Source organism: Branchiostoma lanceolatum, chromosome 19 (genome assembly GCF_035083965.1).
Source record: "Branchiostoma lanceolatum isolate klBraLanc5 chromosome 19, klBraLanc5.hap2, whole genome shotgun sequence".
In the NCBI taxonomy this organism is placed as follows: Eukaryota; Metazoa; Chordata; class Leptocardii; order Amphioxiformes; family Branchiostomatidae; genus Branchiostoma; species Branchiostoma lanceolatum.
The window spans coordinates 7,056,870-7,083,527 of record NC_089740.1 but is presented as its reverse complement, the minus strand read 5'-3'; the positions used below and the strand labels follow the sequence as shown (position 1 = coordinate 7,083,527).

General features: G+C 39.3%; 2 protein-coding genes across 3 annotated transcripts; one reads left to right on the top strand and one right to left on the bottom strand.

Annotated features, from left to right (window-relative positions):
* The first annotated feature begins 5,174 nt into the window (after positions 1 to 5,174).
* On the top strand, positions 5,175 to 7,985 carry LOC136425927 (E3 ubiquitin-protein ligase TRIM45-like). The gene is made up of 4 exons (XM_066414851.1): positions 5,175 to 6,329; positions 6,484 to 6,690; positions 6,890 to 6,976; positions 7,375 to 7,985. Exons 1-4 carry the CDS (start codon positions 5,201 to 5,203, stop codon positions 7,983 to 7,985), a joined length of 2,034 nt encoding a protein of 677 aa, XP_066270948.1. The 5' UTR covers positions 5,175 to 5,200.
* Positions 7,986 to 8,452: 467 nt separating this feature from the next.
* On the bottom strand, positions 8,453 to 26,654 carry LOC136426015 (tyrosine-protein kinase Fer-like). 2 transcript variants are annotated; one of them, XM_066414947.1, is made up of 18 exons: positions 26,528 to 26,654; positions 22,954 to 23,204; positions 22,262 to 22,435; positions 21,582 to 21,681; positions 20,733 to 20,925; positions 20,223 to 20,360; positions 19,654 to 19,779; positions 18,965 to 19,090; positions 18,268 to 18,451; positions 16,269 to 16,421; positions 15,287 to 15,478; positions 14,411 to 14,587; positions 12,980 to 13,069; positions 12,399 to 12,522; positions 11,683 to 11,806; positions 11,164 to 11,321; positions 10,695 to 10,817; positions 8,453 to 10,552 (listed from the first exon to the last, which is right to left on the bottom strand). In XM_066414947.1, the coding sequence occupies exons 2-18, from the start codon at positions 23,161 to 23,163 to the stop codon at positions 10,410 to 10,412; spliced, it is 2,535 nt and encodes an 844-aa protein (XP_066271044.1). In that variant the 5' UTR covers positions 23,164 to 23,204; positions 26,528 to 26,654; the 3' UTR covers positions 8,453 to 10,409. The 2 variants fall into 2 exon arrangements, with proteins under 2 accessions (XP_066271044.1, XP_066271045.1); XM_066414948.1 differs by having other exon boundaries at positions 16,275 to 16,421.
* Positions 26,655 to 26,658: the final 4 nt, after the last annotated feature.

Below are 26,658 nucleotides of genomic sequence, written 5' to 3'. Positions count from 1 at the left end.
TTCCGGCTTGTTCGAGAGGAACAGCAGTTGCGGATCTCAGAATGTTTCAGCGATCTCGTCCTTGTTCAGGGCAAGGAAGTTACATAGTCCTTTATCTTGGCCAATCTGAGCCGTGCATTCACCGTGACAACTTACCCTGAAAAATCAAAAACCTGTTTTACAACTTACCCCTCCCATGCAAGATTTGATGCGAAAAATCTGTTGTCTATTCTCGACACCGTATCATGTTGCTGAAACAATAGGTTGAGTGATTTGCCAACGGCGTTAGCTGGACAGATTTGCCATTTGTAACCAAATATGTACTACAACGGCTCTCCAAGTCCCCTGATAAAATATATACAAGAGTGAGATCTTCCTGATAATTAATTCCATGTGTTTTGAAATGCACCAGTGCTATGATTGACATGATTAGGTTGTGTAGCCTGTACAACGTGTCAAGTACCATGGAACTCTTTCTGAATGGGAAACACTGTCATGCGGAGTACCACAAGGAACTAAGTTAGGCCCTCTCGTATTCCTGGCCCTCATCAATGACGCTGTTCCGGTTGAAGAAGGGTCGGCGGATAGCTGGAAATACGTTGACGACATGTCGTTGGCCGAACCCAGACCCAGAACTCTTCCTTCTACAATGCAAAGGGACGTTGACGGACTTGTGCGCTGGACTGAATCTAATTACATGCAACTTAATCCAGTGAAATGTAAAGTAATGGTGATATGTTTTATGAGAAACCCACCCCCACCTCCACAGTTGTATGTAGGACCATCAGAGTTGGAATTAGTGCAGTTTGCTAGAGTTCTAGGTGTAATCCTGCAAGCCGATCTCAAGTGGTCCACTCATGTAAACTCGATAGTGAGCAAAGCTAACCGTAGGCTTTATCTGGTACGTGTCCTAAAGAAACATGGACTTGTTAACTATGACTTAACGCTTGTTTTCTGTGGTTTTGTAAGACCATTGTTAGAGTATGCTTGCCCTGTGTGGCATCCTGGTCTCACTACTCTCCAGTCAAACCACATAGAAGCTGTACAAAAGAGGGCGTGCCGCATGATTCTAGGTAAAAACTATGTTAGCTACGACAGAGCATTAGAACAGCTGTCACTCACTCCCCTGTACCTGAGACGACGTAATCTGTGTATGAAATTTGCACTGTCCATCTCTAAATCCCCCACCCTCTCTAGTTGGCTCCCTCCGAAACGGGGAAGCGTCCACGGTAGGGATCTAAGGTCAAAGAACAAATTCACACCGTTCAGCTGCAGAACTTCCAGATTTAAGAACACCACATTACCTTTTACCGTAGAGTTATTGAATGAATTGTAGTTTTTGACTCAAGTGTATAGTTTAAAAAAATGTTAAGTTATGGTAAAACTTGTATGAGCAATTGAATGTTTTATCCCATACCCCAATTCAGCCGGTAAGGCTGCAATGGTATGTGTATGTAATTGTGTGCAAATAAAACCAGTCATTATAAAGCTATTGGTCCCTACGGACCAAAATGTCATGGCCGCTCCATGAAACTTGCTTCCCCTCCTTGAACTTGTAAATATACGGACTTTCGAATAACACGTGAGAGTCAAATTATCAATCTGCTGCCAGCTTTTTCTACTTTGTTGCTATACTGCGGGTAACTATCTGATATCATAATCATGATCATCAGGCTCAAATACTTTGCTCTCGAGGAGGTCCCATAGGTGTCCCCTTTCATTTCAAACTAAGTGGAAAATAGGTAGTAACAGCAATACCATGTGCCAAAACATCAGTTACATTAAGTAGATCATTCAGTCAACACGTTGTACTGCGTATATATTACTACGTCGTATTTCAGACATGTCGTACTCCGCCCCAAAGCACGGATAACTACAACGTACCCTTTGGTCACAACGACGTATATGGTTTTCTATTCCGGTCAAAACTCAAATACGTCGTATTTCAGCACAACACTACGTATTTCAGCAAACTACATCGTACTTCGCCCCAACTACGTCTTAGTAAACAAGCACGACGTACTGTACACTCAAATATATCTGTTGATTGGTGGAAATCGATTGGTCAAGAGCAACCTTTATAGAAAGTAGCTAAAAATAAAATCTTTTCAGTAGTTTCTTTCAAGATCCTAAGCGTAAATACCTGGCCTACTATGAGAGCCTTATAGAATGTCCTGCACACCAGGACTGAAAATGATAGAAATATTTCATCAGAGCATGTGGAGAGCCATTGTAGTACAGCTTTGATTACAAATGACAAATCTGTCCAACCTAATATTCAACCTATCTTTTTAGAAACTTACGGAATCGAGAATAGACAACAAGTCTTCCGCATCAAACCTTTGAAAAACTTTTCATTCTGTCCATCGTCGATTAACGAAAGAACAACAAAAAATTTGAGAACCTACTTCTGTCGGAGAGGAACAGAGTTGTCGACACGAGAGGAACAGAGTTGTCGACACGAGAGGAACAGAGTTGTCTACACGGGAGGACCTCAGGATGTTTCAGCAGCGTTCTGGTCTGTGTTCAGGATTAATTATTTAATAGCGGTGGAGAAAGAATACGGCCCTTCCAGTCAGCAAGACAACTACATTTAGGGCCCATTGTCTTTGAGTCCTGAATAATGCATTGGGAAGCTTCAGAATCTAGCGTAGAGCGTAGAGAGGCGTCCTGAATTTAGCGTAATACGTAGTCGGCCGTCCGAACTTAGCGTAGATCGTTGTCGGGACCCCCCATACAGGCCCTCTATTATGGTGCCGATGGTGGGTTTGGTGGAGGGAGTTATGGTTTCGGTGGAGGGGGGTATTCAGGGGGTACCTGGGGACACTTTAATGATGATGAAAGACCTTTATTGTGCATTCATGCCCCGAGGGGCTAGGTACAGGTCGTCTAACTTAACACATGGAACATACAAGGACATAATACAACAATACAAGCTGTAAACATATAGTGTAGACAAAACGTGTTATTAAACTAAGCTAGTCCAGTAGAGTCGACTTCTTCTCGCTTCTTTGTACATGTGTAAATATATGAGCAGACAATATTTCTAATACAAGGATTATCCAGGCGTAATAAATATATGAATTTGTCTGTTGCATTAAGATGTTCGAAATATGGGAATTTTTCTTTAATAAGGTTAAAAAATACACTTCTTTCGCTATCGTATAATTTACAGTCTAGGACGAAGTGTTGTTCATCTTCTACTCGATTTAAATTACAATGTTGACAAAGTCTATGCTGTAGAGGCGTGCGGTTGTGCCTTCCTGTTTCGACATGTAATCTGTGACAGCTAACCCGGAGTTTAGTAGTAGCCACTCTGTGTTTGATGTTGCTAATGGATAAATACTCTTCTTCTTTATACAATGACTTAAACAGACGGTAAGTTCGGAGTTTGTTGCTGTAAGATTTATCCCTGTTATCGTTGTGAATTTCGGCTGAGAATGTTTGAATATAGATGTCTTTTAATCGTTGACTAATGGAGTTAATGATATGTGAGAAATTTGTTGCTAAGGATACTTGTGGGCTCCAAACAAAGGCATAACCGCATTCCTCTAGCATGTTACGGACACCGGACGCCCAGCATTTTTTGCCATTGGCTTCTAATTGAAGTTGGCATAACAGGGCGTCGGCTTGTAAACTGTCAGCTGGTACGTTGTGGCGCATCCTAAGAAAGCATTTAATGGCGTTTAGGGAGGCCTCTAGGTGAAGGGGGTACCTCCCTAGTTCTGCCCGTACTGCAAGGTTGCAAGCTGTTCTTGGAAGATTAAGTGCGTATTTGCAAAATTTTAAGTGTACGGATTCAATAGGACAAAACTTTGGGGTTTTGAAGGACCCCCATATCTCAGACCCATATAGCTGAACGGGTTTAACACATGTGTCGAAAAGTTTGTTTTTGACTGTTAGTGAGGCATCAGCGTTGTCTAGTGATTGTCTGATACTGAACAAAGATTTTAGTCCTTTGCTGGATAATTGTTTGTTATTGGCCTTGAACGTACCAGCCGCGCTTACAACTATACCTAAGTAACAGTAAGACAATACAATTTCTATGACATTATCATTGAACATAAAGATACAATTTTTTGGTAATCGACCTCCTTTAGTGAAGACTATTACTTTGGTCTTTTTTAAATTCACCTTCAAATTCCAGTATAAACAATATTTTTCTAATCTAACCAGACACGATTGCTAATTTAATATGCCAAGTGGTGGAGGAGGCGGAGGTTCATTTAATTCTGGTAAAGACAAAAGTGGTGAGAATGGGACAAATGATGGACCAGGGTATGTGGTCATTACTAAACAGAACTAGAAATCATTGCTTAGTTAACAGATAAGAGCTAAAGAAAATGTTTGAATTAACTAGATATGTTACTTGACTTGTTATAGATTGATGGGAAGTTTGTTAGTTGTCAGTAGAAAATTCAGACTTGTTTTATCAAAAGAAGAGTGTCAACTAGAATATACACATATCTACCCCATATCTCAGTATCAAAGTAGAAGTAGTGCCAACAAGTTTGAGACAGCGATAGAAAATTTCAATAGTTAATGAACACAACAGGTAGAGTGAATGATTATAATTTATTTTACTGTCGGAAGAAACTATTGATCATATGACAGTGTAGAACACATGTTATGATGTTGCACAACATGCAGTTTTCAATTTCATCCTATTAGTTCAGTGTATCTATAGGCTGTACTGAATAATAGAAATCACAAAAGTATTCTTCTTCTTGTAAAAAAGTGTGATTGTATGAAAAATCCAACAATGAGTCTTGGACATTTCAAGATTGAGTTTGACACTCATCCTATACGTTACACATTCACAGTTACTTAAAAGCTTGTATCAAATGTTAACATAGATCTAAGAGAATACACCATTTGATGGTGTATATACATGTGTCACAAGTATCAGAGCCAAAGTGGAATTACTACAAGAAAGTTAGATAGCTATGCATGGGGTTCTGAGCAAACTTAAGGCCACCAAGAGCCCACATTTAATTCTGTGACTTCACAGACCACTGAACGTATGTTTCTAACCAATATTACAGAATTACATCATGGTTAAAGTTTTCTGACACACAGTTCAGCTCCAGGAAACATGCCATTTACCCTCAAAATATTTCAAAAAGCGCGCGCCTCAATCAAGCGAAGTGACGTATTTCCAAGTCTAGAGTTCAAAGTTCAACTTATTTCTTCTCAGTTGGCTGGAGATACACGCGCCAGAATGGCGGAGGCCGTTCTTAGCCAAATCTCAGGCGAATTTCTGGAATGTGCGATCTGCCTGGAGTCCTTTAAGGACCCCAAGATCCTGCCGTGTCTTCACACCTTCTGCAAGGGCTGTCTTGGGAAGTTCTTGGCGAAGGAAGGTGACGTGAAGGGAAAGTTTCCCTGTCCAACATGTCGGACCGAAACCGTGCTTTCGGAGGGCGGTCTCGCTGGGCTCAAAGACAACTTCTTTGTCCTGAGCTTGAGGGATACCGTAGAAGCTCAAAAGAGTTTGGTTAGCAAGGAGGATGACAAATTCCATTGCGATGTTTGCGAAGAAGAAGAAGCAAGCGGTGGCTGTGAGATCTGTGAAGAGTTCTTGTGTGGCGAGTGCTCTCTGGCCCACCGTCGAGCCAAACGTACTCGCGAGCATGAAATCATTGGTGTGGCGGAGCTGAAAGAGAAGCTGCTCGCCAAGGCGCATTCCGTCAAGTCAAGATCACTGCCCATCTGTCCAAATCACGAAGACGAGAAGTTGAAGTTCTTCTGTGAGTCGTGCCTGCGCCCCATCTGCCGAGATTGTACGGTACTGCAGCACAGAGACCACAAGTACGGATACCTGGCAAACGTCGTTGGTGACTTCAGGGTAAAGATCAAGGACACAATGGAAGCTGCCAAGCCAAAGATCGATGAATACCAAGAAGTTGCAAGTGTCCTAGCCAAGAAGCAAGCCGAGCTTGACAACAAGAGTAAGAGGGCCGCAGATGATATAGATGCAGCTGCGGACAAAGAGACCAAGTATTTCAGTGGCCTTATCATAGGCAAGCAGACAGAACTCAAAGAACAGTTAGCAACAGACGTTGCAGCCCGTTCCAAACAGCTCTCTGCCACATCAGACAGTGTTGAGAGCACTTTAGGCTGTCTGTCCAGCACATTAGACTTCTCGCAGAAAGTCGTGGAGCACGGCAGTGACTTTGACGTCATGAACGTGTACTCTGACGTCACGGCGCGGCTAGCAACTCTGCTGAAATGTCCAACTCCGGACATTCCTGACGACATCAGTGACGTCACGTTTCATCCTCAGATGAAGAGGAAAGGACAGAAAATCGACCTTGGCAACATTGTTGGTGCGACCGCCAACATTACTGGTCAGATTTCGTACTTGTGTCACAAAAACAGAACATGGGTTGTGAAGTAACGAAATCAAGTTTTGTGTATTTCAGATGCCATATGTAGTATGCCATATGAGCTAATTTTCTAAAATGATAGTAAAAGAAAAAAACAATTTATTCTTTTTCTCAGATCGACCTGTTGCTGAAGAGCAGACAGTACAGGACCAGACCAGTATCTGTATGAAGTTCACCACCCTGGGGGCCACAGGCCGTCTGGGCCCCACTACCCTGGGGAACCACTACAAAGGACAACAATATGAACACCTGGTGACACTACATAAAGGGATACAACGCTTTTCTGTACCAGAGACAGGAACATACATCATAGAGGCAGCAGGTTAGAGCTTTTAGTTAATGATGGTACATGTAAATGTGATGAATGTCATGCTTATATTATAATACAATGCTAAACATAGCATTGTATTATGATTACTACCAACACCTTCCATGATAATGTCATGCTTGTGCTGCTTAGCTAGGAATTCGGTTCAACATTTTACTCAACTGTTAACGTTTCTTTGCTACCTTTTTATCAGGAGCTGCTGCAGGGTGGGGTCCTTTTGACCCAAAGTCTGCTCGAGGTCGGGGTGCCGTACTGAGGGGAACATTTCAGCTCAAACAAGGTGGGACATTCTTAATCATGATAGCACCTGTTAGAGTTTTAACGTCTTACCATGATGTAATTTGTAAATTTGTGGATAAAACAGAAGCCTCCCTGTAAAGTTATTAAGCAAGCTATCCACATACCAAAAACCATTACCATCCATCAACACCTTCTCGAGTTATTCTGTTTCAAAGTTTGGAACAAAACCTGCTCCTGCAGTTAAAAAAAAGCAGCTAGGGGACCAAAACTTACACCACTTACATCTACCACTCAAAATCATGACCATGGCATGTCCAGAACATAATACAATCCACCCAGGCCTTCTTGAGTTATGCTGTCATCTTCATCCACACATACAAATGCTACTAAAAACATAACCTTCTAGGCGAAGGTAATAAACTTTTTTTTTCTTGATAGGTGAAGGTCTGAAGATTCTGGTGGGACAAGAAGGTGCCGAGAACAAGTCTGGAGCAGGTGTGGGAGGAGGGGGTGGTACATTTGTCATCATACTTACTACTGGACTAAAAAATAACCCAATCATTATTGCTGGGGGTGGGGGAGGAGGGGCAGGGTTACAGACTCGTAACCCCCTGTGTGACGGGACAGTGTCTGAAACTGGTAATACAAGTTATGGAGGAACTGCATGTAGAGGAGGATCTAATGGTAATGGGGCACCAAGGTATGAATCTGATGGCAGGGGTGGGGGTGGGGGAGGACGGTCTTCGGATGGAAGCAGTTATTGTAGTGGTGGGAAAGGTGGGAAGGCATTTATCAATGGTGGTGAAGGGGGACAGGGCACACGCAATGGTGCTGATGGTGGGTTTGGTGGAGGGGGAGGGAGTTATGGGTTTGGTGGAGGAGGGGGTGGGGGAGGGGGGTACTCAGGTGGAGGCACGGGAGACTTCTGTTTACAAAGTGGTGGAGGAGGCGGAGGTTCATTTAATTCTGGTAAAGACAAAAGTGGTGAGAATGGGGCAAATGATGGACCAGGGTATGTGGTCATTTATACTAAACAGATTCCCAAGTAGAAATCTATGAAAAGAAATTAAAAAAAATCATTTTAATAAAAGTGTTGAAACAACTTGATGGTGAGTTACAGTTCAGTGTACACATCTATGATGTATTTTCTTTAAAGTGTAAAGCTTCCTTAGTAACTGGACCGTAAATATGGGTTTTATTTCACACTATTCCTATGATCTGCTATTATCATAGTGTGTCTTGTTATCAGTTAGTAATGGTTTGACAAGTTAGAAAATTATTATCAACGTGTAAGATTGTAGCAGTTTAGTCATAGGCATTTTGGTTGTAAAGACCTTAATAATTTATTAGTCTTTGATGGGAAGTTTGTGAATCAAAAGTAGAAAAAAGTGAAAAACGTTTTCCAAGGATGTAATAAGTATATATACACCAGTATGCAATTCATATCACAGATAACACTTGATAGAAGTAGTGGGAACAACAAGAGGAAATTACAACTCATGAACACAAGAAACAGTGTGAATAATTGTGTCATTTATCTTAGCTGTCTGAGGAAAATATTACAGTGCAGTCACATGTTGTAGATAATTAAGTGGTCAATGTGAATACAACATACAAATCTCCGCAAATCACAAGGAAATCACACCTGGGGATAAGACAGGACCAGAGAAGCAATAAGAAAAAGAAGTTTTATACACTAAAGGACATTGTATATGCAAGATCAGCCTCATTGTCATTAATGTAAGAAATACATGTACAATGTCCCCACTGAAATTCTGGTGGCATTGCTCCAATACAAGTACAGGACTGGTATGTTGTATTTCTTTTGTTAACTTTGATCATGACCCCAAATTCCCTTCAAATAAAGAAAGATTAGGAATTTAATACACATAGACTGTATGATGAGTTCCTATTTTAATTATCTAATTGAGTGCTTGTACCGATATTCCCACAATCACTACTTAACAGTAACTGTTAGAGCCCTTTTCTCTTATAAAATGTTTGTTCTATCTGCACAGCAGGTGAATATAACTACATGTACCACACTTTCTCTTCTCGCTGTACTTTTACTATCAAAAACGATTCTTGTACAAAATGCAGATGATTGATCAGATATCATAACACTGAATATATACAAAAAACGTCTCCCACAAATAAAAATCTCTATTTGTGAAATGAAAAACCACTAGATCCATCTAGTTCATTACTAAATATCATCAATATATGTTAATTAGTAGTATTTATACCCATATTGTAAAATGTTTCTCAAAATTAGAATACCAAAGAATGTATTAAGAAGTATCAAAATTATTCTATGGCCTTCATATGAATGTTTTATGGTCAATCTCCGTGTAGTTACACAACTACTGAGTCTGTGGTCTTTAAAACATCCTGTTAAAAAGTGATGACAGCAAAAACAATGTGTCTTTAACTACACTAGAAATGGTTATTATTAGTCTACTATCAATTGATACTGACACTTACTGGTCAAAATCACCTTTAACACACAAGATACCTGATAAAACAAGAGAATGGAGTAAAAAATCTAACTACCACCTTCTTGAGATTCTATGATGTAACAACCTTATGAAGTATAATACCTAATTTCAGTTGCAGGATTAGAGATGTATGTACATGTAAGAGCTTGCTGTAAACAGATACAATACACTGATTCCCCTACATATCTATGTTAACAATTATGGCGAATTTCTATTAATTCCACATGGGTTATAAGAGTTTTGTAACTTTTGTATCCTAACTTTGTGACTTTTCAGGAATAGTGGTGATCTTTTGCAACATGGCAAGGTAAGAGTTGGGGAAACAGTGCACATATACAAACACAAGTACTAAACACATTAACTAAAACTTACAGATAGTGGTTGTATAAACTACATGTGCATGTACCTACCAAATTTTCAAAAGGGTGTCTAAGGCACACTACGATTTTGAATTCTTTTTTCAAGCATTGCTTTATACATTGTATTTCATTTACCAAAAAGTCCTGAATACCAAAACATGTACTGTAAATCTTAGAATGTTTGCGATGGTTTTATTTTCATTTTTCTTGAAATGACCTCTCCACCATAAATTTATGATACTGCAATTATGCTTTTCCAATCATGTATTACTACTGTAATACTGTACTATAGAATTGTTGCAAATCATTAAACTGTGATTATGATACAGAAAAGTTCACCATAGACACATTACCTAAAATGTGGTCATAACATACCCTTTAAAAAAATCTCTTTTACAAATTACTAGTATAATTTACAAAAAGCTCTGAGATTGCCTGACTGTCTCAGAATTTCGCAGAAATTTAAGGAAGACATTGTCAGAATTTACGCAAATCCTTTAGAAATACATGAAATTTTGACCTATGAAAGTCCATACTCTCATGGAAGACGTTTTTAAGATTTCACCAGCTTTCTAGGCAGCATATTCAACTAATCCCTAGGCTAAGACTGGCAGTCTTAAAACTTGAGTTTGGAGAGTCTCTTGAGTATTGTCTCGATGTCGGAGAACAGCGGTCGCTCGCTGGACTGGTACGTCCAGCACGATAACATGACCTCATACACTTCCCGCGGACAGTTCTCTGGAGCAGACATCCGGTAACCTTGGGGGAATGGATTAAAGATTGTATGAAACCAAAGTACAACATTTTTTTAACAAAAGTAAACTTTGATGTACTTGTACAAACGAAAGACATCATCCCAGGATATACCCCCCATAAAAAGCCAGTACAAAACGTGAATTACCGTGTTCAATTTTCTCCCTGGCTGCCTGGTTGGTCATTCCTGGATACGGAGTGCTGCCGAGAGAGAACACCTCCCACAGTAGGACCCCAAAACTCCACACATCACTCTCTGTCGTGTACCTTCCTGCAAAAACAGTGTAAACAAATAACTTTGTATTCAAAGATATGAAATCAGTGATCTTGACCATAGATTTCAAATATTATACTGTGCATGTTATGTGAGGCCATACAAGCTTTGCATTACAGGCCTAAGGCCTTATACATTAAAGTTTGCCTGAAACTGCTGCCTTATACCAAGAAATGGTCTCTCACCATAGTTCACAGCCTCTGGTTTTGTCCATTTGATTGAAATCTGTTTCATTGTAATGAAACCAGTCAGTGAATTGATCAATCCCAGGTACCTGCATTTTGGAGTTTACATACAGTCATGTAATTCTAAAAGCTGAGTGATACAAAAAGTGGTCTCTCACCATAGTTCATTGCCTCTGGTGCAGTCCACTTGATAGGGATCTGTTTCATCCCTCCCGACACGTTGTACACGCCGTCCTCCTCCTCACGCGACATGCCGAAGTCCGAGATCTTCACCGCGTTGTTGTTTCCAACCAGGCAGTTCCTTGCTGCAAGGTCCCTGGAAAAAAGAGGCAACAAAAGTTAATACCGGCGATACTGATTGCATTTTTCAAAACAAGTGAGATTGGGAAAAAAAGAGGATAAACAGGATTGTGAGTGAGTGTGTGTGTGTGTGTGTGTTTGAATGCTGATTTGTCCAACCTGACTATATCACACTTCTAGCGGCCCTGGTTAAGACCCATCAGCCCCTGACAGCAAGAGATTGTGTAACGCAGCCTGTCCAGAGCTACATGTACCTACTTGCTGTCATCCAACATCTCAAAATGATATTGTTGAACCAAAAATTGAATACCTTGTTTAATCATTACAGCTATATTGTACACAAACCTATACTATCATGATATAATGGTCCATTATACCTGTGTATGCAGCTCTTGGCTTCAAGGTAAGCCATTCCTGCAGCGGCATCCAGACTCATCTTGACAAGCTGATTGGTCGTCAGTATTCCGCCCTGGTTCCGCAGGAAGGTGAGGAAGTCTCCGTCTGTTTGGGAGAAAAACGGCCTATCAATGATCATAAAATAAGCAACCCTACAATTTTTATACATTCAAGAATTTGACATTCTTCCTGGTCATTCCTATTTTTCATTTACTCTTCACAAAATTTATATCTTTCATATAAGGGGGCTCAAAGGATGTCATTCGTAAACAATGAAAACATGTGCTGAAAATGCAATTAAGTTTACAGTCACTGTGGTTTTATGTTTGCAGTTTTTGCACTGACCTCTTCACTGCAACTTAAAACCAACGCGAAAAGACTTGTTTTGTTTTCTTCCTGCCTACACCACATTGTTTCAACTGTGCAATTAAAACTACTGTGAAATACTCCATTTTCTCCCTACATGCACCACGAAATTATATCACTGCAAACTTTATGCATTTACAGGAACAGTCACTAAAGCATACTAAGCAAACCTTTGAAGCCTGGATCATCTGTAGCGTTACTCAACAGTACATCAACTAGCCTTTTATAGAGAGCTCCACACTCTATCTGTACACATGGCCAGTAGGTCTCCCACATAGTGATACTGAATCATCACTCTATTACTGTACTAGTCTGTTATGTGATTGCGTACTTGGTACTAGTTCCATGACGATGTAAATTGGGTGGCGCTGCGAGCAGACTCCGATCAGTCTGACGATGTTGGGGTGGTCATACTGCTTCAGGATACGGGCTTCCATCAGGAACTTGTCCTTCACCTAAAAGATATGAAAAGAGATGAAAAGGCAGACTTTTATGGTGTTTGGATTCACTCAAAAGACAGCATTATCAGTCAATGACACTTAGAGGCTTTCCAGTTGAGAATTATAATGATTAACAAAGAAAGTTGAAATGTTATCATCATCATACATAATGCAAAAGTTACACATTGACAAGCAGCTCTTACAAAATCTATCCAGTTGCTTGTCAGTAACTTTTGTATAGTGTATCTTATTACCTGGATGTCTAATCTTCATTGCTCTTCCTTCATCTTAATAAAGATAACCTTCATGGACTTATCATCACCATCTTCATTACTTAGATATCATGATTTGTTAAGAAAAAAAAAAATGTACTAGAAAGATTAAAAGATTCATACATTTTGCATGCAAAGAATATCCAGACTGTAGCAAGAAAGAAAGAAAAGAGCAAATACTTTTAATTGACAGCTGTCACCTGTTTAGGAAGGGTTTCTCGACAGGTCTTGACTGCTACAGGTGTCTTGTCATCCTTCAGAACTCCTCGCATCACATCACCGAAGTTACCCTAGAATAAAACAACTCATGTTGCAATGAAAGCTTGTCTAAGTTGGTTAATAATGTTAAGTGTCTCCCAACACAAAAAAGTTTAGATTCATCAAGTTTTTAGGCAAACTCATCAATGTTTTTCCCTTCTTAATATACAGGATAAGACAGGTTGCACACAAATCTAACACAATGAAAGCAAAGTTTTGACCAAACATTTAGTGAGTCTGAACCTGAATTTTCTTGTGTTGGGAGGGAGCTTTGATCCCATAATCAAAAAAACTGCTATTAGTTCCATTTGTCAAGTCAAAAGTTAATCTCAGGAGAAGTTTTGATTTATACTTATTGGATGCTGATCCAACAAGCTGCTAGGGGGCCCAAACCCACACCACTTCTTCATTACACCACAAGCTATCTGCCACTAAAAAATCAAGACCATAGCACGTCCAGGTCAAGAGATACAAAAAGGGAATTTCTGCTGCAGTACCAAGGTCACATACCAGGGGGGCCCAAAATCGACTTTGAACTTTGGCTTCACAACACCTGCCCACATACGAAATATCATCATAATCCATCAAGAGGTTCTATGCTGACTACAGTAGTCCGGAAACACAGACAAACAGACACACAGACACACCCAAAACTATATCTCCATTTTTCATGGAGATAAAAATTGGTTCAACTCTGTTTCAACTTTCTCTAACATTCTGACAATCAAAACAAAAGACTTCTTATCTGGGAGACACAGCCTTCCTGAGTTCAAAGTCAAACATAGGTCATGTGTTTGGACCCTCGTCAACATTATCCTATTACCCTATCTTCTGACTGAGTGTTTAGACTGCTTGTATTCAAAGGCTTGCACTAAAGCTGTGGAAAGTTTTCACAAGTAAACTAATATAAAAGTATACTGAACTAAGCTTAACTAAACTTAATGACAGAAATCTTGAAGAACTAAAAGTTGCAATTAAAAAAGAAAACTAAAAAAAACTTGGTGAGACTGTATTTTTGTCATGCTATGTGTGAATCCAGGATCCAAACTGGTAAATTTACTTTTAAACAGATTACTCAGCAAGGATGAGGTTAGATTAAATGACTGACAGTTGCTATAGAGACTCTGCACAGGAGGTATCTGTGTCTGCATGATACCGGTAGCTGAAATAACCGCCCTTCGGCGTTACACACAAGCTTCGCAGGCACGCAGCATGGTAGCAGCTGGTTATATTACACCAAACGGTCTGTCACACCTAGTTTTTGCAGCCGTTCTTTAAAGCTATTTAGGGAGAATGTTCCTACAGTATTACAGAGGTACAAGAGCATTAGGAGTATGCAAATTTTGAAGTATGCATAAAACAGTTATCCTGACCCTGCCCAGCTTCTCCCCGATGATGACATCATCATGGCTGAGCTCCCACTTGTCCTTCTTGACCGGACTAGCCAGGATGGTGCCAGACTTCTTGGTGACCGGCTGTCCGCTCTGCCATTGGTGGGTGATCAGCTGATTAATGGTGGGGAAAGCCTGCCCTTCAAACCTGAACTGGCCCTGTACAGACAAAAATGGAAAAATGGAAAATGAATTATGTATCAAGATCAAGTTTAACTAACAGAAATTTATGCTAATTTTCCACTGGTTGTGACAAGAAGACAATACTAAAAATGGGCTCAATGTATCAAGGAAATTACCCTTGCCTACGCCTCCATTTCGACAAATTGAACAGAAACCGAAGTCAAGTCAAGTGTAAGGGTTTTTAAACACTAAACAATGGACACTAGGAACATGTGCATGTACATGTATGTACACGTAACACCATAAGACCAGCAAGCTACATGTACATGTACCAGACTATGATAATATATTACTACTAGGGAATCAAACTTTATCCCATGCACACTATAGCAAACAATATAACTTTTTGACAAAGAATATAGGATATTTTCAGCTTTGTTCCAATCCCTGTTTTGATTTATTGGAGTTGCAACAGTGCAATACACGTGGGACACAGGCAGCTATTGCTGATGTCGTGACCCACACACATAATGTACCCGATTTTTACACTTGGGTGGAGTGGGGAAAATTGTGTTAAGTACCTTTTTTCCCAAAGGCACAAGATCGGTGGCAGCAGGGGATTCGAACCCAGAACCCCTTGGTTCTGAGTCGGAAATCCTGCCGTTACGCCACACGACCCCTGTTTTGACACATTACAGTGCTAATATAAATAGATGAATTACGTATGGTTTGTACCTCTGCATTGCTCTGTATGATGAAGTGTTTAGGGATCCCTCCCCATTTCACAGACAGCACATATTCTCCTGGTTTCTGGGAGCTCTCCCGTACCAGGAAGTCCCCCTCCTCCTTCAGCAGTTGTGATGTTTCTGTGCGAGGGATGGCACCGTGGTACCACTCCTCATCTGTCAGGGACTTCGCTGGGAACATCTGTAACAAGAGGTCGGTGTCATTTCTTTAACCTTCTCCCTGCTGTCTAACTCAGTATCATATTACCAATAGGGAATTGGGTGCTAAACTGGTACTTCAGTGTGCTTAAGGTTAAGCCAAAGAAAATAGGAGTTCTAGGTAAAATCCAAGTACTGAACATATACCTTTCATGGCACTTAAATTTTGCAGCAAGGTGAAAGTAAAGACTTTGTAGCAATGTCTTTAAGTTTGCAGTTGGAACAAAAGACAAAACTGGGAATCCATTGCAAAGATATCATGACTTACAGTATGAAGGAAAAATGAAACTTAAGGTATCTTTATTTAGTTTTAGCTAGAATAAGTTTTGCAGTTAAGAAGGACATATAGTATTATAACTTGCATGTGTACATGTATATACACTGTACAAGATCAATGCTAGATGGATACAATATCTTTCCCAGAGAACTTATAACCCAAAATTCTAATGGTATGCAAGTTGGGTAGCAACAAGGGGCCAGAACTTACACCCCCCGACCTTCCGTTCTTGGAGCAAGATTGCTAAACCAGTACACCATACTCAATACTGAAGAAGCCTTTAGGAAATACGTAACATTTGTTTTTCAATACCCCTCATGTCTCCATGGATAATCCCTAATGTCTTCATGGATAATACATTATATTAAGCATTAGGTATTTCAACATTGAGAATTAAAACGTTTGTGCGGCAAAAATGCATCTAAATTCTAATGAAAGCAGGGTGTATAGAAATTAAACAACAAGTTCCTATATTCTAAAAACATCATATAATTACGTTTACATCATGGTAGGCGTCATCGTTGGTTTCCTCATGTACATCGTTGGGGTCCGGGTCCTCGGAGCTGACACTCGTCCGTCCACCACCTCCACCCATCCTCAACCCTGTGTAGAATATGGACTTGATCTTCTTGATTCCACCAGTCTTCTCCTAAAAGAAAAAAAAGAATGCATTAAAAATACAGCTTTGATTTTTATCAATCATATAATACATTATTCTGCAAGAACTACCAAGAACAATGGACAGGGAGGACTGGAGGAGGAGGGTGATGTTCATCCGTGACACTCTCACGACAAGATGATGAGATGATGATGATACAGTCAAACCTGTATTAGCGGTCACCTTTGCATAGCGGCCACCTGCCCATAGTGGTCACTTTTTGTCGGTCCCTTGGATTTTTCCCATTGACATAAGCATTAAGAATTAGGCTATAGCGGCCACCTGTCCAACGCGGTCGCGGCCAGACGATTTTCGGTCCCGCGAGTACAGTAACACTGCCGATAACGGGCAATGTGCGCCGGTGGAAGCCGCATCGCGACCACAAGCCGGGTTCAAAATCTTCATTTTTTTATGCAGTTATCAAGTTTATGTGAACTCAACTTGACAGGATAATAATGATAAAGAAAACAAGAATGTTTTATCTTTGTTAGATTATCCATGGTTTTTCTTCACATGGCTTGCGTTTGTACATCGTAGCATATTTGACAATTTCTGTGCATTTGGACTGGGCAAAAATTACGGTAGTTTTTGGAAAATACAGCCCGCACATGTATCTGATGCGCTAAGGTAGAAGCCGATCGTGACAAGCAAACAACAACAGACAAGGAAAATTGTCGCCACGATTTTATGTTTGAAAACGGTCGAGAACTAACAGTAAGTGGCAACTGAGCAACATATATTTTGTTCTTAACTAACTAGGTGGCATTTTGCTGCGAAGGACTTAGTTTCATATGATTAGAACTCGTTGGTGACGCGTGTGCCGGCAGTGAAGCAGTCGCGAATGATCAAGAGTAGGGTATGGCAATGCTGGTCTGTTCAGACATGAAGCTCGAGTAAGCCATGGATTTTGGAGTTGGCAGATTTTTTCAAGCCCATAATAGAAGTAAAAGAACAAGAATCGAATTTCTGAAATATGCCTTACCTATGTTAATGTTTACATGTGTACTGTACGGTGAATAAAAAAAATGTATCTCAGTGGGTACTGAAAACATGTGTCACTCGTGGTCAATTAATCAACATTTTCTCCATAGCGGCCACCTGTCCTTAGCGGCCAGTTTTGGCCAGTCCCTTGAGTGACCGCTATAGACAGGTTTGACTGTATATATAAGTATCATAAAGAGCTTTCTTGTTAATCTAGAGCAAATTAAACGTTATTAAGTTCAACAGCAATTTGTTCACTGATTGTCAGGGTAAAGATGTGATCTGGTAGATCAGATTAAAAGAGACTCCCAGGATGCATTTGCTAAAATTGTGTTAGGGTGCTCTCCCATTTATAAATGCTAAATTTCATGATCATGTCAAGATCTTAAGTGACATGAATCAAATTTGAAAAGTTCTGATTGTCTTAAGGTGAAGCTTCTCCATGCTGCCTAACTCTGTAACCAATAGGGAATTGGGTGTCAAACGGCTACTTCAGTGTGCTTTAAAGGCTAAAGCTAAGTTTAAGGGAATATCTTAACCCTTGTCCTGCTGATTTCCAGAGCAAAACTATACCTCCACTCCTGAAGTACCTACTAGTAGACACCTTTGAAATAAAGGGTACTAGTTTGGTATTGCTCATTCTTAGTTACTTTGCTTTACAACAACCGCACGGGTGCACGTATGCATTCTAGAAATACCCTCAACCCGACAATTGTCCTGGCTAGCATTTAGAACGAGCATGTGTTATTTGTGCAAACCGACAATCATCGGGCTCAGCAGGACTAGGGTTAAAATCCACAGACTCTAATCAGTACTGGAAAAATTGCAATCATTTCCAACATCACTGTACACCTACCCCAGCAGCTGGCGGTGGAACTGAAACATCAGCGATGTCGATTCCCGAGGGCGGTTCTTTGTCGCCCAGCTCGGAGATCTTGGACTGTAACATCTCCTCCTGTGCCGTCAGTTTCATCTCCGTACACTTCAGCTCGTTTATCGCCTGGCTGAGCTCCCTCTGTTCACGGGTCTTTACGCAGCATCTGGGGGTTTGATGAACATTTAGACAATCACTTGGACAATTTCTATGCCGTTTCAGACTCTGAATTTGAATCTAAAAATATCATTATTACCCAACTACATTGTACTATAAATGCACATCACTTTGGAATTTATAGTTTCTAGCAATAGGTACAAGTTGTATTAGGAATGGATTGGCTTGAGTATAGAACAGTGTATTAGTTACATTCACTCAGGATCTAAAGCAAAAGTGCATGCAAACACAAGGTAAAATGACTTACACTGCAAGGTAGTATAGAAGATCATAGAGAGAAACAGAACATACTGTTAAAATGCCCTAAGGTATGGTTATAACTTAAAGATGCATCACATGATCATCAAGTAAGAAATAATTTCAATCATAAATTGAAGCATAACATTAACAAAACAAAACTACCGGACGGGTACTTTGATAAGTTAGAAAGCAATGATAGGAGTTGGAATTCTGAGAAGAAATAAGTTAAGGAGAGACACCAAGAAAAAAGATGAGGACTGACTCTGCTTTTCCTTCTGTTCCCAGTTTCTGCAGTTCAGTGATCTCTGTTTCCTTTTCGTTCAGTTGTTTCAGTTTCTCATCCAGGTGTGTCTTACAGTCCCTCAGGCTGGCTTCAAACATGGTCGAGCTGGAAAATAGGGAAAAGTTTATGTCAATTGTTGAGAGAATTATTCTCTTTCTCAAGTGAAAACATTGATCTTGCACTAAAGAAGTGCAGCACTAAGATAATGGTAAGAAGGATTGTTACACTAAACCTTTTTTTTTTTTTAAATACCGAACTTCAAAATGTTTCCTAAGACTGAAACACGCTTTACAAATAAAAATGAAGTCAATCCGATACATGGCTGACTTTTTGTGTACAATGTATATAATTTGGACAGTCACAATTACTGTAAAATTACCCAGGTAATGTGCACTAATTCCAGACTAAGGCAGCATCAAAACTTTTAGCATTAAGCCTTTTAGCTTTGGCAAGGGCAGGCTTATAAGCAAAATTTTGGGAACTGTGATATTGTAGACTGTGTGTTAAAGCATATCCAATTCAAATACAGAGGTGTCATATTCTGTAACAGTTATAGACATAGATTGTGTACTCAAGTCAAGATTTGAAAAGAGTTGAAAATCTGTGGAAATGTACAGGTAACCCTTTACAAAAGTGATTCGATGTCTAATCAATGAGTTGCTGTTTACCTGTGTTGTACTGTCTCGAAGGTCAGGTTGTTCAGTACAACCTCCTGGTTTTCTAACATGGGGTCTTTGTACTCTTCCCACACTGACTTGTCAAAGTCAATGTTGACATACGGTGGGGGTTCATGTCTGAAAGTAGACATCACAATGATTACAAATTCTGTAAAATGCCTTCTATAAAACACTCTGATTTCTGTACCAGTCCTCAAGACAACGTGCATCACTAACAAAAACCATGCTCTGTTATTCTTTTTTACTAACACTTTCAAATTGCGACTTCTTTGGTGATTCCATACATCAACAGCTTTAGAGTTAAGGCACTGAAAATTCACAGTTGATAAATAGTAAAATTTCATATGCAAATCAGAAGTGTATGCTTCTACGAATTTCAATGGTGTGTCAGCTTTACATTATAATATTTTATAATATCATCATAGCTGAGAGATTAGTTTTATTCACTAGAGAATCAAAATTACTGGAATCTCTAAAATTCAAGCTCACCACAGTTACATATTCTATTCCTTGGTTAACATTGTTACAATAAACATTTTTCCCATGAGGTCTCTACTCACTTGTGTTGCTGTATGAAGCTGTTATACTCTTCCTTTGACTGCAAGGCTGCTAAAGTTTCTTCCACCTTTCTGTGAGAGCTCTGAAACTCCTTTCTGGTCAAGTTAGTTTTCTTCTGGTAGTCAGCCAAGATGTCCTTCCTACAGCAAAATTATTTGGAAAGAAAGAAACTAATTATGATAAAAAAGAAATTGTCCCTTGTGATTGGTTCATTACAAACAGATCACAGAGCCTAATGCTAGCACTATGTGATTGGTCCACAACTAACCAATCAGAAACCCAGAAACCCTCAAGCAGAAAAGAAATCCTCTTTTTTCTCTACAGCAGTGTAGAATTCATGTAGCTTAGATGTATTCTTTCATTAGATTTTAAAAGTCTGACGTACAAAAAATTTTGTTGACGTACATGTATAGGGAGGTTAAAATAATATTTCACTTTGAACAACACAAGATTTTACAAAATTATAAGTTTTTTGCAAAAATCTAAAACATGAGTACACCAATGCTTCTTACAGTTGGTCTGCAATTTCTTCCTGGTTCTGTTGATGTGAGTCCAGTAACCGTGGTAACAGGGTTTCCCGGTAACCGTTCTGGTGAAGGATGGCACTTTTGGTGGCCAGGAGGTAGTCATTGTGCGTCGCATGCAGCTTTCTGGTCTTCTTCACGTAGCGATCTTTTGTACTGTCCAAGTCCCTGCCAGCCTTACCTAAATGATAAAAAGCAAGACTGTTTAAGCTTTTGCTCTTGTCATTTTTAGAGATTATTATTTTTCATTAATTTTTTTTCAACCTTAATTTAATCTTGAAAGTATGCAAAAGTACTCCTTCGGCCGAGGCCGTTTTTCAAGGGTTCAAGGGAGGAGGTCAGGGGTCCTTTCATCGTACCATCGGAAAATAGAACATAAATTCTTATACAAAGATAAAGTTACAATCAGAATTCCATAATCATATTCAGCATATAAAGATAAGTTGACGATATATCATCATTTCCATATTCGGTAATCATAGTCAGTTCATAGTTACTCGTCGCAACATATTTTTAAATGTTGCAACTGTTATGAGTAAATTGTTAGAGTTCCATATTGATGTAGCAGTTATTTTTAGTATCAATTTTACAAGGGAATAGAGTCAGTGCCGATGAATCTAAAAAAGGTTAGCAGATGTTTTTGTTTATGGCAACAAGGAGATGCTGTGAGGTTGAAATTATGGTAATAAAGAGATGTTACCTTGTGATTGGTCCATAACAAACCAATCATGGAGCCTAAAGTTTGCACCATGTCATTGGCCCACAACTAACCAATCAGAGACTGTTATACAAAACTTAATTTCTTACCCAATCAGAATAAATTAATCTATTCCTCACCCTTTGACACAGCTTCTTCGTACTTCCTCTTGGCTTGACTGGTCTCCCTGCCTGCCTCCTTGTACTTGCTTTTATGCTTGTTTACTTCCTGGTCTACAACCTGCAGTTTGGTAAGAGATGACATAAAGAAAGGCTTTATAGCTAAAAAACTACATGATGGTATGTTTGATGACCTTGACCTGACCCTGACAGGCTGGGAAGGGGGAAGTGCCACAGTGACTTTTATAAGGTTAGTCACTAACTTTTTCCATAAAATGTAACATTTCTGTTTTTCAAGCTGTCATATTTTGAAGTATGGCCTTGATGTACAATGTAATTTTCAAAAGACCCTCCACACATAAACACAGACAATCATTTTCAGCATTCTTCTACATTAAATATTATTTACCTATGCAGAGCTCTACCAGTGGCCAATACAACATACCTTGTGGAGGCTCTGATAAATCAGACTGAGGTTTCCACTTTTGTGGGCATGGCTTCTAACTAGCTGTCAGCCAATCAACTGCCACAATGTTTTCTTTAGGTAAAGCCAATTCTCTGATTGGCTGACAGCTGGTAAGAGGCCACACCCTCAAAAGTGGAAACCACAGCTCTGTTCAGCAGAACCTCCCCAATTATAAATGTATAGGCCACCGACAAAGCTCTGCATAGGAGAATGTAATATACGATCATACATGTACCTGTTTAAAGTCCTGGTCTATCCTCTCTCTGCCAGCCCTATAGATCTGCTGGGTCTGTTTCTTGTCCCTGATGAGAGCTGTAATTCTCTCCAGTGTCACACTGCTCAGTTCTTCTGCATTCTGTTTGATGTAACGACTCACCGTCTCTGTTTCCTCTATTACTGTGTTCCATGCCTAATAAAACATCATAATTTCAAACATTAAGTTAAAGACAAAGTTGTACAAATCGCTTTTTTTGGGACATGGAGGTGTAACTGTTTGACTTTCTATTCTTGGTTCTGTTTGTCAGTAATGGAGAGTGGTAAATTAATTAGCTCTTTGGTCATATTTTCAATGGATGTACATGTAAATCGGCATCATAAAAACTACGTAGATTATCGTTCAGTCCATTTCTCCAAATTACAAAATCAGGATGTATATGCAAGGCATACTGCATTTTACAGCTGGATACAACATCAAATTTTTCAACACTGCAAATACTATAAATCCTTTTTTTTAAATATATTGTGGTTGGTAATTTTAGCGGTAAAGCGGGAAAAGGGAGCAGTTCATGGGAACAAATATCACTGTCTCAAATGCAGTTGACAAGTTGGCTAGTGACCATTAAAGTTGCTAAAATTAAGTACCATCAGCAAATCAAGACAGTGCATCAAAAGACAAGACATGCTTTCGAATCCAAAGAAGAGAGTTACGTTTAAGGTGGGAGTCTCAATATCCAGGATCTTGTGTTTGTTGGCGAAGGTGGTTATCCCTGAGAGCGCCATGGCGTACTCTCGGTCGCTCTTGATGCGTATGTGGATACACCTCTGTATGGTCTCCAGTAGTTTCAGCTCCTGGTCCATGAGATGCAGCAAGGCCTGATGGGCGTCTCCGCCACTCTGTAGGTGTTTTCCAAATCCCATAATGCTCGGTTGGTACTGTGTTTGCTTCCTAGTGATTAGGCCTGGAAGAAGAAAGTATGATTTAGTTGAAAATTGTTTTTTATACACATCTTGTAACATTTAGCAGTGTGATAAACTGTTAGTTAGCCTCCACCAGCTGGCTTCATGTTGCTGGGAAAATAGACGGATAAAACCCCCCTCTCACTGGACCCGCGGCACGCTGGCGGTGTCACTGCGGCCGAATGACAAAGAACTCAACAAATTTCATCGACAAAAAACGAATCTTTTTAAGTTTTGTGTGCTTTGTTGTCTTTTTGGGCATACTTGTACGTTTTGAATGATATTCCCATTATAATGTCATGGGTAAGACAAATCCATTTTAGGACGCAACAACGCCGCCGGCGTGCCGCGGGTCCAGTGAGAGGGGGGCCTAACATGCTAGAGGAGATAAACGAGTACAGTTTGCGACCTAGAGGCTAGTAAACTGTTTGGTCTGCCATTCCCTACAAAACCCAGGCCAACATAAGCAGACTGAGTGCATTCCATACAAAACGTCTGCTCCATACTTCTTGACATTTGACAATTGCATGACTCAGAAAAGTCGAAGTCCTCTACTTGTTGACGTTTATAAATGGCATTTGGATGTAGATAAAAAGTGGCATTTACATGTTTTGTCTCTACTTTCCCACATCTACATTTACAATGAATTATATATATTATCTGCCATTTAATCTAGAAACGACATGAATTTTAGAACATCTATATATTAAAATCAAACAGCTATATGGACTCAGATATGATGAGTTTGGGTCATAACAACTTTTATTTGATGTACTTAGATTATACTTAGCAAACTGGTTATACTGTACCGAATCACCAAATACAGAAGTGTGTTTGGGTCTTTGGGATGATAACTTTTTACACAATGGAGGTCAACTTTTACGGAGGAAGTGTGGTAAAAGTCTAGGCATGCTTGGAATGAAAAGTATGTTGTTGTAAGTTTTAGCACGAAGGGCTCGAGTCCTTGGTGGTCTATCTTCTTTGTTTGTGTTGAAAGAAACAGGTCAGTGATGCTCAAGTGGTCCTCCCAAGTCACATGCAAAGCTGTAATCACTAACAATAGTAACATCAGAGTTTGTCTCCAATTCTTGCTGGGCTTGAAATACTGGGTGCATAATATTGCACTTTTGTGCACCAAAAATTTGAGATGTGCTCTAAGTCATCATTTTTAACTGCAATTGTATTGTTCTTCATTTTGCCAAAATTTAAAAAAAAATGTGAAGGGGGGTGAATAATTTTGTATGCAACTGTATATTGTTAGTCTGTTTCATCTCAGATCAGCTGGGAAGTTGACTGGCTGGCCTTTAATTTAATCAAGTTCAATCAAGTACTAATATACATTCTCTTGTTACAACTTATGGTCACACAGAAGTACTACTAGTACTACTGTCATTTAAATCCATCTGAATGACCAAATAGCTGTTTCTTGGAAGACCCTGGCATAGCTGAACTTTAGATTATTGAACCCGTACACTGTTAAATATGTTATTTTTAGAGCCAGTGTTTAAGCACTAAGGTCAAAATAAGGAATAAACAAATAAGGTCTAAAGGCTACAATAGTAGACATGATATTGCAGAACTAAAGGTTATTTTGATAATCTGTTAATTAGACGCTCTCTCATCAGACTTCCCAGAAAAAAAAATGAGGGACATGAATGAAAACCTTACGGCAAGAGAAACATTACATTTCTAAGTAAAAAATAATCAGAAACATTACTGGTATATGGTGATAGACTTGTACTTGGAAATTGTGACTACAGATATCTTATTCTTACACATGCTCTGTGATATAATAGTAAATGTAATGTTTGTGCAGATGCAAAGATCTTGTAGTGTACTTTTAAACTCTTCAGCAGCGAAAAGTTAGAAAGATGCACTTCTTAATTAAGACGACTAGTAAAATCTACAAAAACATACTAGTATTACAACAAGACTAGGATCCTTACATTTGCTAGGAGATTAAGTTATATAAGTAAACGTACATCGACAGGGTTGAAAGAAATACCTAAATACATTGTGCTCTGTAATGTTTTAAATGATACTTTTCTTTTGTTTCATTAACTTTCAACAACACCAGTCTATAGCTAGGACATTAAATCACAAAGCCATGGCTACTCGCATTTGAAAACGCTGCAGAGAGTGTGGGAAACTTATCCACCATTTTTTTATTAAAAAAAGTTTTAGTGCATGTGATTTAGGTTAAAAAGATTTGATTTTATGACTTCCTTGACCTGAGTGTTTTTGCATCAGCTATATGGTCTTTGCCTGCTTTTGTTGACCAATTTCACCCTCAATTTACTTCCTTCTAAGTAAGAGGATGGATATTATTGAAAGATAATGTCAAACGGCCAAGAGGAAAAGGAAGTTGCATTCTGGGCTTTTGAACACAATGATGCTCTTTCTACTTTCTAGTCTTTTTTTCTGCTTGCAAATACAAAACGAATGCTGATTGTTATTTGAAAGTAGTAGACATATAATGGACTACGTGAGATTTGATGCTCCCCTGTACTATGTGTTATATGTAATGTTACTGATACACATAAACATATTGCTTGTTGGTGCTCTCAAGGTACTGTTACATGTAAGTTATCTACTGACACCACATTCATAGTTGATGTATTGTTTACAATGGGATGGCTGTATCACCTTATAATCAGTGCTGAATGTTAAACAACTGATAAACCCTCTGGTGGCTCTGAAATAGTTTGAATGCTACTTTATATTCACGTCCAGTTTCCATACTAATCCTTACATTTCCATTATTTTGTTTTCCATGAAACTGTGAAAAAGTCAGGGTCCAAAAATGTAAGTACAAATTGATTATAATCATACTTTATGACCTTTGACAATCAAATAAAATGTAAATAACAAAAATTGCATAATCTGGGAGGGTCCCAGTTCCATACCCCAGATACCTGTCATATTTCTAATTTAAAAGTGAAAGTACTTTTCACAATAGAAACCAGCGTGCAGTTAAACAACTGCAAACATACATATGTTGAGCTTGAATTCTTCAAATAAGGAATTTTCCCAATAGCTCTAATTGGTTTATGGAAATTTTTAAGCTCCTTTAATGACTATGCTCGTGTTTTCACGGTGATTTGAAAAGCTTGACAAATTTGTTTTGGCGCTGTAAACAGACGACCATGTGTCAAAGTCAAATTTTGGAACTTGAGATTTCCGGGTTCACACATTTACTATGTATTAAGTACACTGGCTGTACAAGGGTGGTGACACCGCCCCAAGAACAACTTTCAATACTTTCCACAAAAATGACTTTTCCCTCTAAACACGATACATTTCACAGTTTGTAACAATGCCTCACCTTCTTATGTACCCCCTACCGCATGCCCTTGCAAATTCAGTGCGTTGGTGGGGATTTTTGAGGCAGGAAAGAGTTTTTTTCCGGTCGAAAACTTCGGATCCACCTCCCGAAACGAGTTACTTCCGCGAACG